This window comes from Trachypithecus francoisi, unplaced genomic scaffold (assembly GCF_009764315.1).
Source record: "Trachypithecus francoisi isolate TF-2019V2 unplaced genomic scaffold, Tfra_2.0 Lachesis_group4, whole genome shotgun sequence".
NCBI classification, from domain to species: Eukaryota; Metazoa; Chordata; class Mammalia; order Primates; family Cercopithecidae; genus Trachypithecus; species Trachypithecus francoisi.
Window position 1 is genome coordinate 110,053,103 of NW_022681469.1, and position 17,440 is coordinate 110,070,542.

The 17,440-nt window shown below is 57.9% G+C and overlaps 1 protein-coding gene and 1 long non-coding RNA gene across 6 annotated transcripts in view; one reads left to right on the forward strand and one right to left on the reverse strand.

Annotated features, from left to right (window-relative positions):
* Positions 1-17,440, forward strand: part of PRKAR1B (protein kinase cAMP-dependent type I regulatory subunit beta) — a 186,798-nt gene that overhangs the window by 125,330 nt on the left and 44,028 nt on the right. For all 5 annotated transcript variants that reach the window (XM_033194641.1, XM_033194644.1, XM_033194643.1 and 2 more), the window contains exons 5-7: positions 1,859-1,920; positions 3,087-3,133; positions 13,033-13,191. In XM_033194641.1, coding sequence (XP_033050532.1) covers positions 1,859-1,920; positions 3,087-3,133; positions 13,033-13,191 — 268 coding nt within the window. The remainder of the gene's footprint in view (positions 1-1,858; positions 1,921-3,086; positions 3,134-13,032; positions 13,192-17,440) is intronic.
* LOC117073586 lies at positions 837-6,202 on the reverse strand. The gene is made up of 2 exons (XR_004433281.1): positions 5,749-6,202; positions 837-1,470 (listed from the first exon to the last, which is right to left on the reverse strand). It is a non-coding gene; the product is annotated as an uncharacterized LOC117073586 (long non-coding RNA).

The window sequence follows — 17,440 nt, forward strand, 5'->3', positions numbered from 1 at the left end:
GAATACTAGGCAGCGTAAAAGGAGCAAAGAAGCTTCAGGATTTGTGTTTTCACCCAGGTGCATTTCAGAAAATAAGTGTCAGGAGGGAGAATAGAATTGCGAAAGGGTATCTTTATGTCAGTGACATGCAGTGATGCAGACACCCCTGGCAATGCACGCTTTTCACGGGTGCACACGTGTGATCACGGATGCCCGTGTGCGAAGTGGTGACACAGAGCAAGCGTGTTGGAGGCGGCACTTGGCCTCCACACCTGGGCCCCAGCAGTGATGCTGGACAGCTTCCCAGGAGAGAGCCGTGGAGGCAGCATGGTCCTGAGCCGGGTGGTGGGGGGTACACAGTGTCCATTTGATTACTTATGGCATTTAATGGAATATTTTACCATTATAAGTTGAAATATTTTTTTTTTTTTTTAAAAAGAGGGAGGAATTGTAAAATGATTTCTTAAAGATCTGTTCATTCTGAGAACCCATTCTTTTGTGGTTTTGAAGAAATGCAGTTTAGAGCACAGTGCCAGGACGGCTCCTGCAGATGTGCACCAGGGAGCCTGTGGCCAGGAAACGTCCCCACCGGGGCCAGGTGCCTGGGACTGGGGCTGGGGCAGCATGGCCAAGCCCCACCACCCAGGTGGGCAGACAGTGGAGGCCCCCAGCTCTCCCCCAGCCCTGCCACCCACTGACCCCTCCCCAGGTAGGAGGACAGTGGAGGCCCCCCAGCCCTCCCTACAGCCCTACCACCCACTGACCCCTCCTGCAGTTCTGCCCCCCTCCCGGAGGAAACAGAAACTGAGTTGCCCAGGAAGTGGGAACAAAGACTCAAAAAAGAAGCATTTCTTAAATAGAGAGAAAACAACCACTATTTTAAGAATGCCTTATTCATGGGCCCTGGAACCAGGAGGGTCAGGGCTGTCTGGATCTTTGATTTTATATTTGTTTCCTAGGTGGTTCAGCCCCCACCCCGTGAGTCAGGGTGCACCTGTGGGCTGGCAAAGGTTTCCCAGAATCTCCTTTTTAAGTCATCAGGGTGGGCAGGAGGCTGCCCTCGGAGCGTCCCTGTGGGTCCACTCCCTGCCTGGGCCTCTGGTTTCTCTGCATCACATTGTGGGCTAAGTGCTCGTTGAGGGGTCCAGTCTCCGAAGGTGGTTATTGCATCTATTAATAAGAGTGGGACGCTGGCAACATGTTCTGGGGCAGGTGCCTCTCTACCTTTCTGGTCGACAGGTGCTTCCCCACTTTTCCCGGGCACCTCTGCTGGCTCCCCCATGCCCCTTGGGTCCTATTTGCATGGTCCATTTCACATCCAGATTTGGAACACTGGACAGTCAGGCTGCCCGGTTGGCACAGCCCCAAGACTCAGCCTCACCAGCTTCGAGTTTGCGTGTCACGAAGGGTCTGTGTTTTCCACAGAGAGGCTCTGAACCTCCCTTCTGTGTCAAGGGTCCCAGGATTCTCGTTCGACTGAAAGTGTTCTCCCTGAAAGGAAAAAAATGCAGATTGCTGGTTGTATTCTAGTAGAATTGTATTTACTGGCGGGAGAATGTTCACAATCTATTGTTACTTTTGTTTTTCTAAATGGAGTTCAAAATGCACGTATGGTGTGACCCCATTTCTGTAAAAACCAAAACAGCAAACTGCGTCTGTGCACAGAACAGAAATGGGGCTGGGAGGCTGCATGCCCGGGGTTCGCAGTGCCATCTCCGGCCCTCAGGTCATGAAGGATTTTGGTTTTCTTCTTTGAACTCTCATGGATTTTCTCATTTTCCCTGATGACTGTGAAGTGATTTTTGTGAAGTGAGGGGAGGAAGGGTTTAAATGTCCCCACGCTGCCTGCAGCCCTAATTTAGCGTGTTTTGCTTTTCAGTGACATATTCGATGCCATGTTCCCTGTCACTCACATCGCTGGGGAGACCGTTATACAGCAAGGTACGTTCTGCCTGCTCCTCTGAGCCAAAGCCCAGAGGGGAAAAATGGACTATGCACTTAAAAAAAAAAATAGTATAAGGCCAGGCGTGATGGCCCACGCCTGTAATCCCAGCACTTTGGGAGGCTAAGGCAGGCGGATCACCTGAGGTCAGGGGTTCGAGGCCAGCCTGACCAACATGATGAAAACCTGTCTCTACTAAAAATAAAAATTAGCTAGGCATGGTGGCGGGCGCCTGTAATGCCAGCTACTCCAGAGGCTGAGGCAGGAGAGTCCCCTGAACCTGGGAGGCGGAGGTTACAGTGAGCTGAGTTCGCGCCATTGAACTCCAGCCTGGGTGATAGAGTAATACTCTGTCTCAAAATTTAAAAGTATATATATATACTTATACATACATACACACATATAATATGCACATATGTGTACATATATGCATGTATATGTGCACACATGCATGTGTACATGTATATATACACATATATACATGTGTATGTATAAAATAGATACATGTATGTATAAACTAAGTAAATATAAAATAAAATATACACATGTATGTATAAAACTAAAGTAATATAATAGAATTACACACACACACACACATACATGTATAAAACTCTCATTGTTAGGCTGGGTGCAGTGGCTCACGCCTGTAATCCCAGCACTTTGGGAGGCCAAGGCAGGTGGATCACCCGAGGTCAGGAGTTCGAGACCAGCCTGGCCAACATGGTGAAACCCCATCTCTACTAAAACTACAAAAAAATTAGCTGGGCGTGGTGGCACGCCTGTAAGCCCAGCTACTCCAGAGGCTGAGCAGGAGAATCGCTTGAACCTGGGAGGCGGAGGTTGCAGTGAGCCGAGATTGTGCCACTGCACTCCAGCCTGACTCCATCTCAAAAAAAAAAAAAAAAAGAAAACACAACAAAAAACAAACAAACAAAAACACCTCTCATTGTTTACAGAAAATTCACTAATGAAACGTTATAACAGGCTCTTTAACGAGTTATCTCAGTGTTTCCATAATCTTGTCATTAAAAAAGAATTGATGGCACCCAGGATGTTGCCTGAGGAAGGTCTATGCAACAGTGTTGCAATAGTTGTTTGCAAGAGAAAGGGTAACTTCTATGTCTCCATGTACTTTGTATCTGTTGACTTTCTTCTTTTGTTACAGGGAATGAAGGAGACAACTTCTATGTCATTGATCAAGGGGAAGTGGATGTGAGTATCACTGTTTTTGGAAAATAGTGCGTCTTTGCGTGTCCTGTGTGAAGACTTGCCCCTCTGTGCAGCACCAGGCCCCCAACAAACACTGCGCTGAGGTGCCATATTTCTAGGGTTTTAATCCAGAAATGTAATTGCTGTATCTTAGAAGAGAATATGGGAATATCAGAAGTGCAGAGGGAAGCAAGGGTGATGCTGGTAGGTGGCGGCAGCGGCCCCAGGTCTTCCAAGGCCGCTGTCTTCTGCTTGCCCCTGGGGTTGGGACTGCTGGGTGCTGGCCAGGGTGGTGCTGTTTGACTCAGCACCATCTCCAGATCTGAGGCCGGTGAATACACCAGGCTCACCCACCACATGGGATGTTAACGTCTCAAAGTGGGTGGGAGAGTGGTGTGCTTATAGACCCCATAGGACTGATGACATCTCGGTCAAACAGCGGCTGCCTTTTCCACCTGTGTTCGGCTCCCCACTCAGAACGTCCAAGCCATGAGTTGGGTCTCACTGTGTCATCTTCCCACACTTGTCTCAAGAGCAGAGGGACCCATCCTTTTATGAGATGCTCCCACTGTTTTGGAAGGAGAAGCGTCCCCTCCTCTGGAGACCCTGTCTCGTGCCCCATGGCCAGGCCGGGATGCCGGCATCACCCCTGGCCCTACAGCCGATCTTGCCCAGAGCCTCTGGCTCCCATCTCGTCCACCGCCTGGTTTAGAGCCCGGGTGCTCTGGTGTGAAGCTTTGAGGTCCCCTCATCCCCCGCTGGGCTCCCCGCGACGGCAGCCTGACCTTGCCAGTGCCGAGCGGATGGCGCGGCCTCTGGGAAAGCACCTCTAGGAGTTTGTTTCCCTTTGAATCAGGCCCGAGCCCCTGACGCAGTCAGCGGGGAGGACCTCAGTGACACCATCCTCCCTTGGTTCCTGGAATCTGCCTGCACTGGCAGCCCCAGGGCCTTGGTGTATGGCCCCTGCTCTGCTGGGAACCCCGTTAGCTCCTGCTTCTCCTTCTGCTAAATGTCACTTCCCAGTGGGCGTCCGCAGACATGTCCCACGCCTCCCTCGAAGGACCCTCTGCGGCTCTTGGTGATAACCTCTCCTGAGACCGTCTCTTTATGGCCTTTGTGCACACGGCCCAGATGCCCACATGGTGCAGGGTGCTTTGAGGGTCTGTGATACCCGAGACAGTCACTGCTTCCCAGGCTGGCTGAGTCGTCTCTGGGTCTGGGATGCCTGCCCGCCGTTCTCCTTGCCCACCTGCCCTGGGAGGCGGCCTCCGCGCTCTGCTGTGCAGGCAACGCCACCCCCCGCTGCCCGGCATGAACTATTTCGGGGTTTGTCCTCCGGTGGCTGTGCCTCTGTCCAGGCCACGCTATTCTGGGGAGGGCATTTTCTCATTTGTTTCTGTGGCAGCTGCAGACTCTGTCCCCCATCGCGCCGTGTTTCTGGGAACCTGAGCAGGCCCACTCTGTTCCGGAGCTGATAGCACAGGAAATGACTCAGGGGTCCCACCTCCCCGCGAGGGGCACGAGCTCAGGCCCGGCCCGCACAGGCGGGGAAAGAGCTGGTTTCTCTTCTCCCTGGTGTGCTCTGTCCTGAGCCGGAACCCACAGGCTGGGCCCCTAGACCGGGCCTCTGGGGCAGACCTTTGTGTCAGGGAGTGGGGTGCTCCTATCTCCCACAAAGACGGAAACTGAGGCAGGTGCCAAAGGTCCCGGGGACTGCCCAACCTCAGAGGAAGTGTGGAGGGGGAAGACTGGAGGGCGGCACTGGCGGGTCAACCCTGGACTCGGCTGCCAGGCCACAGAGTCATCTCCTGCTGGCTTTGCTTCGAGTTTAAAAAAAGCCCAGCCCAGGAAATAGAGAAGACAGAGGAGGATGCGGCCAGCATCCCAGCCGGGCATCGTCCTGGGGCCTGGACTCATCCCAGGAGGTGGCCCCGTTGTGCCCGGCGTCCAGACACCAGGGCCTGATGGAGGGCTGCAGGGAATGGGGCTGAGCCCCCAGCAGACGGGGCAGGGCTGATCCCAGAGAGACCCTGGCAACCCAGGCCTGCCCAGCGGTCAGCAGTGCTGAGGGCAGAGCCGCCTCTGTGGGAGGTATGGGATGGGCGGGTTCCTGACTGCACCCACCGCTTTCCCCAGCCCCAAATCTCATGCTACTCACAGCCCCTCTTCCAGTTCACACACCGGCTCCTGGTTTCACCGTGTCACCTCCTCCCCTGCCCTCTTCACTCTGGGTCCCGGTGTCACCTCCTCCCCCATCCCCTCTACTCTGGGTCCCCGTGTCACTTCCTCCCCCATTCCCTCCACTCTAGGTCCTGGAGTCATCATGTCACCTCCTCCCCTGCCATCTCCTTCCTGGATGTTTACTGAGTGCCTGCTTTATGCCTGGCACTTGTGACAGGGAGGACCTGGTGCCTGCTGTGGTGTGGGGGAGGTTGTGGCTTAATGGGGAAGAGGGACCAAGAACAGGAAATTAGCCAGTGAATGTCCTGACTCTGGTTCTGCCTCTCCTGTCCCCTCTGCTCTCATTCCTGCTCTGCCTCACGAACTCCTACGCATCCCACAAGACCCCGCCAGGCCCAGCTTATCTTATCTGCAGCTGGGCTTCGATAGATACTGACCTCGGCAGATGACCGGGGACCAGGTCTCCCCGCAGTGGGCCTGAGAGCCCCATAGGTCCCCACTGAGGCCCTTCCTCCCCCGTGGAATGCCTCTCCCTCTTCTGTGTCTCCCGATGTCATTCACATCTTCCAATTAAATTCCAAAGACGTCTTCAAGGTGACAGTTTGCATCAGCAGAGCTTGGGGTTGAGGCCACCCACAGGAATTCTGTTCTCCACATTCTTTACTTCTCCTAAATGAACAGATGTGGAAGAGACAAACCCTTTACCCAGAATTCCCTTGCGGAGCCTGAAACCCACATGGGGCGCCCAGGGTATGTTCCCGCCTAACTTGTTGTGTCTCGAGGAGGGTGGTGGATGGGTCAGGACCGCGTGGACTCGGGACTCAGAGGACCCAGGCTGTGTTCTTTGCTGGCCGTGACCTTTGCCCAGGCCCTTGTGTGGCTGAGCTGTGCCATTTCTGTATTACTCAGAAAAACGAACAGAGCTCACCGCTGCCGGGAAGACTGAGATAACCCTCCTGAGGTTCTGCTCTTGGCACCTGCTGTAGGGTGATGGGGCCTCTGTCCGTGCGGCTCCTTGCCCCTTCATTCAGGAACCCATTGGCCGCCTGGCAGCTTCCCCACCCCATCTCATGTCCCCAACACACGCACCACAAGAGCCTTGTCGGCCCCGAGAGGAAACGCCCACCACCCATGCCCCAGGCTTGTCCTCATCCTCAGTATGCGTGGCCACCCTCCTGCCCCAGCGTCAGGCCCCAGCCGGCAGTGTGCTGAGGACTTCCTGGGAGAGGCGAGGGTGTGAGGGGCTGGGGGCTGGGACTGCCAGAGGGATCAGGTCCCCATCTTTCCGCTGTTGGCCTCCAGGCTCCTGGGAGCCCCACCTGGGCCAGGACCTCAGCAAAGGGGCCGGGAGGTGTTGCTGTCCCAGCCGACCTGGCACTCGGCATATTGGGGGAACCTCCTCCTCCTTGCAGAATCCCCATCCACCAATTCACCTCTGAACTCAGTGAGGCATCTCCCTTCCCTCCGTCCTTCCAGCAGGACAGACCCCCCTCCCCCCTGCCCCCGCCGCCATCTGTAACTTGTTCGTACATGACAGGGCAGTGGGAGAGGCCAGTCCCGGAGCCACTTCAAAGCAGGAACCGTTTCCTCCAGCCCTGAGCTCACAGCATCCCCTCCCAGCCCCAGCCCTGGCCCTGGCCCAGTTAGCGTGGGGTCGGGGCTGAAGCCTGAGTGGAGGGGAGATGGTTTTCTCTCAGACACGAGGCGTCGTGGCATCCTGGCTGGCTTCTTTCCAGGCTTGGGGACATTGGGAGGCAATTTTGAGAAAGGAAAGAGTGAGGTCACCCTGGTGTAACTGGAGTTCCCCAAATATATTGTCCTGGCAAATCCCTCCCCTTCCCCCTCCCCGCCACCGCCCGTCCCTGCCCCTTCCCCAGCCCTGGGTCAGGCACAAAGTCAGCTTTAAGGCCCCCGCTGGACCCGGCCCGCCAGAGCCAGGATGTCTGAACCCCGTGGGTGGATGCCCGCTTCCTGGCTACAGGCTAACGTGGGACGGCTGGGCCCCCCGCGGGAACCAGCTGTGACTTGTGGGGACCGTCCCACGAGTCCCGGGCGGCTGTGCGCGAACACCAGGCACCTCTGTCAATCTCAGAATTTCCAGCCAGGGCAGGGGTGGGCGGCAGGGAGTGCCCGGCGGGGCCGGTGGGGCCGGGCGCAGGAGCTGCCTGCAGGGGCCCCCTGTGATGTGGGAGGCCCTTCGCGTGCAGGGTAAACCCACAGGGCCCGTGTGGGTGAAGCCCACATTTAAGGAAATCAAAGGATGCTCAGTAAGGAATCTGGAATAAGAAAGTGGCATGTCGGGTAGCCCGGGTGAGTTATGGGCATATGTATTATAATAATTACTGTTATTACAGCACCCAGGGGAACAGCCGCATGGCAGCTCCAGGCAGCCCTGTCCAGCTGCTGTGTGAACCCTGGGTGCTGCGTTTTGTTTACTGGTTTCTGTCAATCGCCTCCTTGGGGCAATGGAATCGATATACCCGGAGTTCGGGGCTGCAGGAGTAGGGCTACCCAGGGTCCGAGTGGGTTCCTGAGGCTAGCGGGACCCTGGTTTTATTCCGGGTGGCAGGAAGGGATGGCCGGTTGCCGTGGGCATGTCACTGCACCCGACCAAATGCCCGAGGCCCAGCAGGAAGCCGTCCTCTCAAGGACCCGGCCCTGACCCTTTAAGCCAGCAGGGCTTGGAGGTGGACGTCACCCGCTTCTGCAGGGTGGACACTGCCCTCTGACCAGCGGCGCCTCAGGGGGACGGCCAGGTGACCAACTGCCAAGAGCACCAGGTTCGGTTTAAATTATGGTTTTCCAGAGATTCCAAAAGTGCCTGCTGCTATCTGTGTGTTGCCAAGAGCTATAATCCATTTTTCTAAGTATAAAAATATCTTCCAATGTATTTTATTCATGGAACATAGCATTTCTGCTTGAAAGGACACTCAGCTGCTGACTTCATGGGCCCGGGAACGTAGCTCCCTTCCAAGCCCTGTCTGGGGCTCGATTCTTCTCCTAATTGTTTTTGGGCCCCTGTTGTTCCAGGACTCCCTCCTTCTGCTCCCCATCCCTGGCGTCACGTCGTCCCCGCTGACGTTGGCCATCCCGGGCTTCCCTTGGTTTCACACAACACGTCTGGGGGAGGAGCTGTTTCCGGGGGGCCAGGTTGCACCGCCAGGCAGCGGGGCGTACCCTGGAGCAGGGTACCTCGGCTTGGTGATTCCAGAGCGGTGCGCCTCAGCTTTGCGATCTGATCGGATGTTATTCAGGGTGTGTCTTGTGTTCTGTGTTTTTAAACTTCTTTTTTTATTTTTTTGAGATGGAGTCTCGCTCTGTCGCCCAGGCTGGAGTGCAGTGGCACAATCATAGCTCGTTGCAGCCTTGAACTCCTGGGCTCAAGCGATCCTCCCAAGAAGCTGGGGCTACAGCTGTGCACTGCCACGTCCAGCTAATTTAAAAGTGTTTTGTAGAGGTGGTGTCTTGCTATGTTGCCCAGGCTGGTCTCAGACTCCTGGCTTCAAGCAATCCTTCTGCCTGGGCTTCCCAAAGTGTGTGATGACAGGTGTGAGCCACCACCCTCGGCGCTACTTTAATTGTAGTAAAAGACACACATTGACCATTCTAACCATTTTGCAGTTCAGTGGCATTAAGCATGTTCATGTTATTTTATAACCGTCACCACTGTCCATTTCCAGAATGTTCTTGTCTTCTTAAACTGAGGCTCTGTCCACATTACACACTCCCTGCCCGTGTACCTCCCCCAGCCCCTGGCATCCCCCACCCCACCATCTACTTCTAAACACAGGGTGAGCGAGTGAGGGTGGGCGGGGGCAGGGCAGAGCCGGGTGTGAGCTTGGCGCTCAGACGGAGAAGCTGCAGTGATGGTGGAGTGTAAATGCTGCCTCGCAGGGGACCCCCATCGTTTCTTCTTTTAAAAGAAGAGAAGGCGGGCGCTGTGGCTCACGCCTGTAATCCCAGCACTTTGGGAGGCCGAGGCGGGCGGATCACCTGAGGTCAGGAGTTTGAGACCAGCCTGACCAACATGGAGAAACCCCATCTCTACTAAAAATGCAAAATTAGCCGGGCGTGGTGGGGCAGGTGTCTGTAATCCGGGAGGCTGAGGCAGGAGAATGGCTTGAACCTGGGAGGTGGAGGTTGTGGTGAGCCGAGATCTCACCACTGCACTCCAGCCTCGGTAACAAGGGCGAAACTCCGTCTCAAAAAGAAAAAAAAAAAAGAAGAGAAAACAAAAAAACTGAGACACAACAACATGAAGTAGCCCTATGCGTACCAGCTGGGGTGGAGCCCGCACTGTGCCGGGAGCGGTGACAGTGACCAGTGTCCTGAGAAGGATGGCCCCTTTGTCCTCCGGGCGGCTGAGCACAGTGTGGCCCTGGCCGTCTGTGGGACCCGCACAATGGTTTCCTCTGAGGCTGTGGAGGGAGCTCTCGGAGGCCATGGGCTTCTCCGGGCCTCATGGGCAGCACGTCCTGGCCCAGCTTCCCCAGGTCCTGCCTGCAGCCGCAGCAGCCATGGATCCCCCTTTGGGGCAGAACCCCAGAAAGGTGGGAGGCGCGGCCGTCCCGGGCTGGCTCTGCGCAGACTCACTCTTCTCTGCTCTCAGGGCCCCGTGCTCTTTGCCAGGGGAGGGGAGTGTCCTGCCACTTGCCTGGGCAGCCATTCGAGAGGGACCCCTGAAGGGGCCAAGAGGCTCACTCACCTCCTTGGGCATAAGATGTCACCCGCCTCCCTGGCTCTCCCGTGTCAAGCAAACCCCTCCTGACCTCAGGTTCACATCTTCTGTGTCCACACTGCTTTCATGGCTCAGCAGGAGGCCCCTGCGTCAGAACAGAAGCGCGGAGGGCGCTGGAGGGAGGGGCCTCTGTTGGAACGGTGTTTAGTGCGGAGGGTGCTGGTGTTTGGTGCGGAGGGTGCTGGAGGGAGGGTGATGGTGTTTGGTGTGGAGGGTGCTGGAGGGAGGGTGATGGTGTTTGGTGTGGAGGGTGCTGGAGGGTGATGGTGTTTAGTGCGGAGGGTGCTGGAGGGAGGGTGATGGTGTTTGGTGTGGAGGGTGCTGGTGTTTAGTGCGGAGGGTGCTGGAGGGAGGGTGGTGGTGTTTGGTGTGGAGGGTGCTGGAGGGTGATGGTGTTTGGTGCAGAGGGTGCTGGAGGGTGATGGTGTTTAGAGGGTACTGGAGGGAGGGTGATGGTGTTTAGAGGGTGCTGGAGGGTGATGGTGTTTGGTGCGGAGGGTGCTGGAGGGAGGGTGATGGTGTTTGGTGTGGAGGGTGCTGGAGGAGGGTGATAGTGTTTGGTGTGGAGGGTGCTGGAGGGTGATGGTTTAGTGCGGAGGGTGCTGAGGGGAGGGTGATGGTGTTTGGTGTGGAGGGTGCTGGAGGGTGATGGTGTTTGGTGCGGAGGGTGCTGGAGGGAGGGTGATGGGTTTGGTGTGGAGGGTGCTGGAGGGAGGGTGATAGTGTTTGGGTGGAGGGTGCTGGAGGGTGATGGTGTTTAGTGCGGAGGGTGCTGGAGGGAGGGTGATGGTGTTTGGTGTGGAGGGTGCTGGAGGGTGATGGTGTTTGGTGCGGAGGGTGCTGGAGGGAGGGTGATGGTGTTTGGTGTGGAGGGTGCTGGAGGGAGGGTGATGGTGTTTAGTATGGAGGGTGCTGGAGGGTGATGGTGTTTGGTGTGGAGGGTGCTGGAGGGAGGGTGATGGTGTTTAGTGCAGAGGGTGCTGGAGGGTGATGGTGTATAGAGGGTGCTGGAGGGAGGGTGATGGTGTTTGGTGCGGAGGGTGCTGGAGGGTGATGGTGTTTGGTGTGGACAGTGCTGGAGGGAGGGTGGAGGTGTTCCCTGTGGAGGGTGCTGGAGGGAGGTGCCCCGTTGGAACAGTGTTTAGTGCAGAGGGTGCTGGAGGGAGGGTGATGGTGTTTAGTGCAGAGGGTGCTGGAGGGCGACGGTGTTCAGTGCAGAATGCCTGCTGAAGCTGAGCCAGCAGCAAGTGCCACCCCAGGCGTGCATGTCAGTACGGGGATGCTCCTGGCTGCATAATGTGCTGTGCACCCTGGAGTCCGTCTCCCACAGCACGGACAGACACCGTGAGACCCACCGGGGTGAGCTCCGGATCCCTCTGGGGAAGAGTCCCCTGGGAGTTTGTGGAGCACCCCCCCCACCTTTTGAGTGATATGAAACTCACCGGGCTGCACACGAGGTGGGCACGTTCCTATTTGCAAGTTCTGCCTCCATAAATCGGTTTTTACAAAAACTTAGGCACAGTGGGAGTGTCCGCCATAAGGTGGGAGGCCAGACTGTGCCCAGAGGCCATCACAGGCCCTTTCCCAGCTCTGGGTCTCCTTTGAGAAGCAAGAGGCAGAGGTTCTGGAGGGCATTCTCTGAGGTCCCCTCACCCCTGAAACGCTGGAGTTGCTGCCCCCTCCACATATCCCTGCACGCCCAGGTGGGCGCTCCCTGGCTCCGTGGAAGGACGGCCGTCTTCTGATTCCTGGAGGGGATCCCTGGGGGGAAGCTGGTGTTTCTTCTGCCCTGTGTTCCTGCTCTAGCCTCCCTCCAGGAGCTGGGGAGCCTGGTGGGCCAGGTGGAGGTGATCGCCACATCCCCGCCAGGTGGAGTCTGCCTTTGCTCAGTGGTCATCCCTGTGCCCACGAATGTTCGTGGTTGACCAGTTCTCCCCAGCGCTTGCTTGCACCTAATTGTGGAGTTACACCTGCGTGGTCTTTTCTTTCAGATAGAAGACTCTGTGCCTCAGTTATCATCCAGATAATGAGTCATTGATTTCAGTAAGAATTGATTCCATGATTCATCGCAATCCATTCTTTCCCGATATGCAACCAATGGGAACTGCTTTGCCAATGGGAACTATTCTTTAAGCTCATTGACACACAGAGGGGATAAAGCGTGTATTGTGTCAATTTATAGTCACCGAATCTGCATAATCACTGCATAATAAACAATCTGCACTATTCTTGCATGGACCCGACTGTGATGGTCAATGCATAGTAGGCGCCCTGTGTGGGGGTGGCGGCCCACGCGGGCTGAAAGGGAATCTTGTCTGGGCTCCTTCCCAGGCGCAGCTCGGCTGCGGTGCACAGCCATAGGGCACCCATTCAGACTCCAGCCCGAGGAGCTCAGGCACTGTCCGTAGGGAGGGAGGCCCTGGCAGGAGAGGTCTGCACTTGAGGCCGCCCAGCTCCGTCAGGACCCAGTGGTGTGTGCCGATGGAGGGGGAACAGAGGAATGGCCTGGGGTGGAGAGGAAGCAGACGGGGCCCCAGAACAGAGCCCCGTGGGGATCACAGGCTCCAACTCATCACGGTGCAGCTCGGGAAACTGAGGCCCAGACAGGCTAAGTGAGAAGTTGACGAATTGAATCAGACACTGCCTGGGAGGCAGGCTGGGGCCGCAGTGCTGCAGAGCGGGGACCGGGTGCTTCCGCCTCTGGTGTGGTTGTCTCATCGGCACTGGCGCCTTGGGGCCTTCCTGCCGTGGGGGTCTGATGCTGTCCCACCGTGGCTCTCAGCACTGCTGGGGGTGGGGTGGGCACTGGGGTCCATAGGCCCATTGCTGGGGAATCCAGGGTTCTGCCCACAAGCAAAAGGATTTGTGCCCCTCCCTGCAGGAACCCCCTTCTGGGGAGAGCTAAGGGGGGCTTGCTGCACGGGGTGCAGAGGAGCTCACCCTGCCTGGCCTCCGTGACGCTTCTCTCTCTTGCTCCCCAAAGGTGTACGTGAACGGAGAGTGGGTGACCAACATCAGCGAGGGAGGCAGCTTCGGGGAGCTGGCGCTCATCTATGGCACCCCCAGGGCCGCGACCGTGAGAGCCAAGACAGATCTCAAGCTCTGGGGGATCGACCGGGACAGCTACCGCCGCATCCTCATGGTGAGTTGGTGCCCGAGCACAGAGAAGGCCAGCGCCCACCTCGGACAGGCGTCCCTGGGAACCCTGGCTCTATTCCAGGTGGGGATGCACCTGCAGAAAAGACGCTTTCCAGCCTCCCTGACAGATCTGGCCTGTGAGAGGAGTGGAAAGGGGTGGAGGGATTCTGGAAGCTTCTTAGAAGATAGGCAGGTGGCCGGGGAGGCCCCTTCACCGTCCTCCCCTTTCTCCTTCCCACTGTCTGGACTGTGGTCGTGATGGCTGGCGCTCCAGCTGCCACATTGGGCCAGGAGGTGACTTTGAGCGTGAAACCCACTCACCATGGTGGCAGAGCAAAGAGGTGTGAGGAGCGTGGCTGCCTGCTGACACGGTGGCTGCTCACCCCTAGGCTTCCTGTGTGTGGGGGCTGACGCTTGGGCTTTTAGCTTTTTTTTTTTTTTTTTGTATATGCAGCCAAATCTACTCTGAGCCGTGTACCCTGTACAGTGTGTGTTGTGTGCACACGCGTGTGTATGCCTGTGCTTGCTGTAGGCAGTGGGGGGCTATGGGCCAGTTCAGCTGCCACGTCTGGTGTTTGCAGGGGCTCCTGGAGGTGAGCTCTTGGGGAGCCGGGGGAGGACCCTTTCCAAGGAGAGAACCCCCTACGCCCTCCCTGCACACACCCCACCTGCCAGGCCCTGTTCTGGGTGCAGGTGCATGGGGATCACAGGCAGGGCAGCTGGAATCTTGTCCTGGTGGAGGTGGCCATGAACACCCAGCCCCAGAGGACAACGCTTGCAGAGAAGGACCACACTGAGAAGCAGATGGAGGCAGACAGAGTGCTGGGCGGGGCTGCTGTTCCATGGAGCGGCCTCAGAGACCCCCTGATAAGGCGGCATTGAGCAGAGCCTTGGGGCAGGACGCCCGAGTGCCGGAAGCAGCTCAGGACCACTAGGGTTGAGGAACAGCAGCACAGGCCTGGGCCGTGGCTGCGGAGCGTGTGTGGATGAGGAGGCCTTCTCGGATGGGGCAGTGAGGTGTTGTCCAGAGAGGGCGGGGAGGGCTCCAGGCTGAGGACCCGCAGCCTCTGCAGGAATCATGCTGTCAGAGTGCACGGGAGCCATGGTGGGAGCTTGGAAGCAGCAGTGACCAGAGCTGACGTGGGCCCAGTTCCCTGGGCCAGCCTGGGGCCATCCAGTGAGGGTAGCCTGTGAGGCCATTTGTGCTGGGAAGCTCTGGGCCTGCCACAGTGGTCTGGGGGTCTGGGCCTGATGGTGTGCAGTACCCTTGTAGTTTGGGGTCCCCTTGTGGTTTGGGGGTCTCCTCATGGTCTAGGGGATCCCCTTATAATTTCGGGTCCCCTCATTGTCTTGGGTCCCCTCATGGTCTGGGGATCCCCTTATGGTTTGGGGTCCCCCTTTTGGTCTAGGGGATCTCGTCATGGTCTGGGGGTCCCCTCATAGTTTGGGGTCCCCTCATGGTCTTGGGATCCCCCATGGTCTTGGGGTTCCTTCATAGTTTGGGGGGTCCCCTTATGGCCTCAGGTCTCGTCCTCAGCTCCTTCTGTCCCATCGCTGGGCAGAGGCCTCCAGGAGCCAGCACCTGTGGTTTGGATGGCCGCACCCCTCCACTCAGTCCTTACCCAGCCGTGACTGCCGGGCCGGGGTCCCCTGAGCTGGTTGGGGGTGACGCAGCAGAACCTGGTGGCAGTGGGTTTATTGCCGAGGCAGCCCCAGACAGCGTCTGCTCTGAGCCCTCTCCTTCGGGGCTTGGGGTCCTGGGGTCCAGCCCGGCCGAGGAGGGGGTGAGCCAGGCGGGTGTTGCTGGGGTCCTCGGCCTCTCCTCCATCCCCTCCCTGGGATGATTCCCTCCACTCCATGCCCGAGGCCAGCCTGGTTGCTGTGACAGGAGATGAATGGCCTGGTGTCTTCTGGGGGGCTTGGCTGTCTCCCGAAAGGCCAGCCTGGGCCGGTGTGATTCCTACGGAGGGAGCCGCAGTTCCAGGACGCCCGAGGGGAGGCCTGGGGAGAGTCCCATGGGGTGGTTTAGGACAAAGCCCCGTGAGCTGGGAGAGCAAGTGCAGCCCCGGGATTCCCTCTCAGGAGTGCGGCCTCTGATTGGGGAACGAGGATTTGATGGCCATGGGCTGGCTGAGAGACTGTGTCCTGCTGGTGCCGGCCTGTCCCGGCCCACGGCGATGCTGGCGCTTGTGTTTTGTGGATGGCGTGTTTGCACAGTCTACGGGGCCGCTGTTTCATCAGGCTCTGCCCCTCATGAGCTCCTCATTCATGCACCTATGGGGCATTGCTTGGGTACCCGCCCTGGGCCTGGGGCTCCCGCACTGCTGGGGATACCTCGGAACACAGAGCAGATGAGATGCAGCCTCCTCAGAGGAGTCCCATGCTCTCTCTTCTGTCTGAACCCGCTCACTCCTGCCTTCACCAGGAGGCCTCTGTCGCCGCCTGGGAGGGGTCCCCTGAGACACCCTCCCTCCGAGAGGGGCTGGAGCGGTTTTGGGGCAGGAAGAGGGCACAGCGGTTCCCGTCTCCTCTGGGCGCACCTGGCCCAGCGTTGCATAAGCCGTTTCCTCGCCATCCTTGACGCCCTGTCGCTCCCGGCTGTGGGATTTTTGTGGTTGGAACCTTATATTCAGGGAAGTTCCCAAACCGCGGAGGGAGCTGGCGCTTCCTCTGTTTTAATTTTGGGTCCTGTGCGCTAAGAATAGCTGGCCGCGCCGGGCCAATTTGGATGGGAGCACTTGCAGGATGGTGTCCGTTTCTGTCTCGGCCCTGAGCTCCTCACACGGCTCCTGTTTCTGCCTTAGCCCCGAGCTGGGACGTGGTGGGACGTGGGGAACACGGGAGACCTGGTCCGGTGTCTCCAGGAAGGAGATCACCGTCTGAAATGTGAACTCTGACTCCGGTTTAGGATCCCAGAGTGTCTGATCTGGGAGGCTCCCTGATGCCCATCTGTTCCCTCCGCCGCTTCCCGTTTTATCCGAGGAAGGATGGGGTTGACCCCACCTCTAGGCTCCCAGGCAGGGGCCCAGCCCGGAGCCAGCACTCCCCAGACTTGCTTTTTCTTTCTTGCTTTTTTGCTTTTTAATTTTTTTGAAATAGGGTCTCACTCTGTCACCCAGGATGGAGTGCAGTGGCGCAATCTCGGCTCACTGTAACCTCCGCCTCCCCGGCTCAAGCCATCCTCCCTCCTTAGCCTCCCAAGTAGCTAGGACTACAGGCATGTGCTACCACGCCCAACTAATCTACAAAAATTTTTTTTTTGTAGAGACTGGGTCTCACTATGCCACCGAGGCTGGTCTCGAACTCTTGGGCTCAAGTGATCCTCCCACCTCAGCCTCCCACAGTGCTGGGACTATAGGTGTGAGCCACTGTGCCCTGCCTGGTTTTTCTTTCTTGTAAACTTTGGGGTCCTCTGTTCACCCCGATCCTTACCCGGGACCCCAGCGTTTGGAAGCAATGGATGTAGAATTCTGAGGTGGAGGCTGTGCTGGGGTATCCAGAACCCACCTGCCTGGGCAGCCTTAGTCTGGGGCAGATGTTGGACCCTCCCTGCCCCTCACCCCCGCTGACCGGTATCCGGAGTGACCCCGCACAGCCAGTGTGGCCAGGAGGGTACGGGGCTTCTCCGTTTCTCAGCACAAGCAGGTTGTCACTTGTAGCCTTGAGGACGCTGCTAAGGTCATGGAGGGTCCCCAAGCCTTGACCCGGGCTTAGTACCCTACAGTGTCCACGTGAGGCCATGGCAGCCCGGGAGGGCCTGGGCGCACCCTCACTCAGGGGCAGGACGGCGGGCTCAGGAGCTCCGAGGCAGACGTGACATGCTGAGGGTCCCACAGTGCGCACGTGGGAGACCCTGATCCATGGGGGGACCAGAGCCGGGATCTGCCTGGCATGTCCACTTCACGAGGCGCTGGCGGGAGGGAGAGTGGGCGCTGTTCACAGCTCGAGACCCCTACTCCGCCTGCCTGGGCCTCTTCCTCTTCTCATTGGCCCTGGGGTCTGCCATGCTGGATTCCACAGCGGTGCCTTCAGACTGAAGTTGCTGCCCCCACAGCCGTGTGTGGGAGCTGGGACTGGCTTTCTGGTGGGCTTCACCTCACGGCTTTGGGGGTGCGTGGCTGTGGTGTGACTCTGCTCCTCCCGGCTTTGAAGTGTGAGGGGATGAGGCCGTGATACAGCCATCGGGGGCCATTGTGGGGACGGCCAGGCATCACCAGCCATGTCACCCCACTGTCAGTGCATCTGCAGGCTAC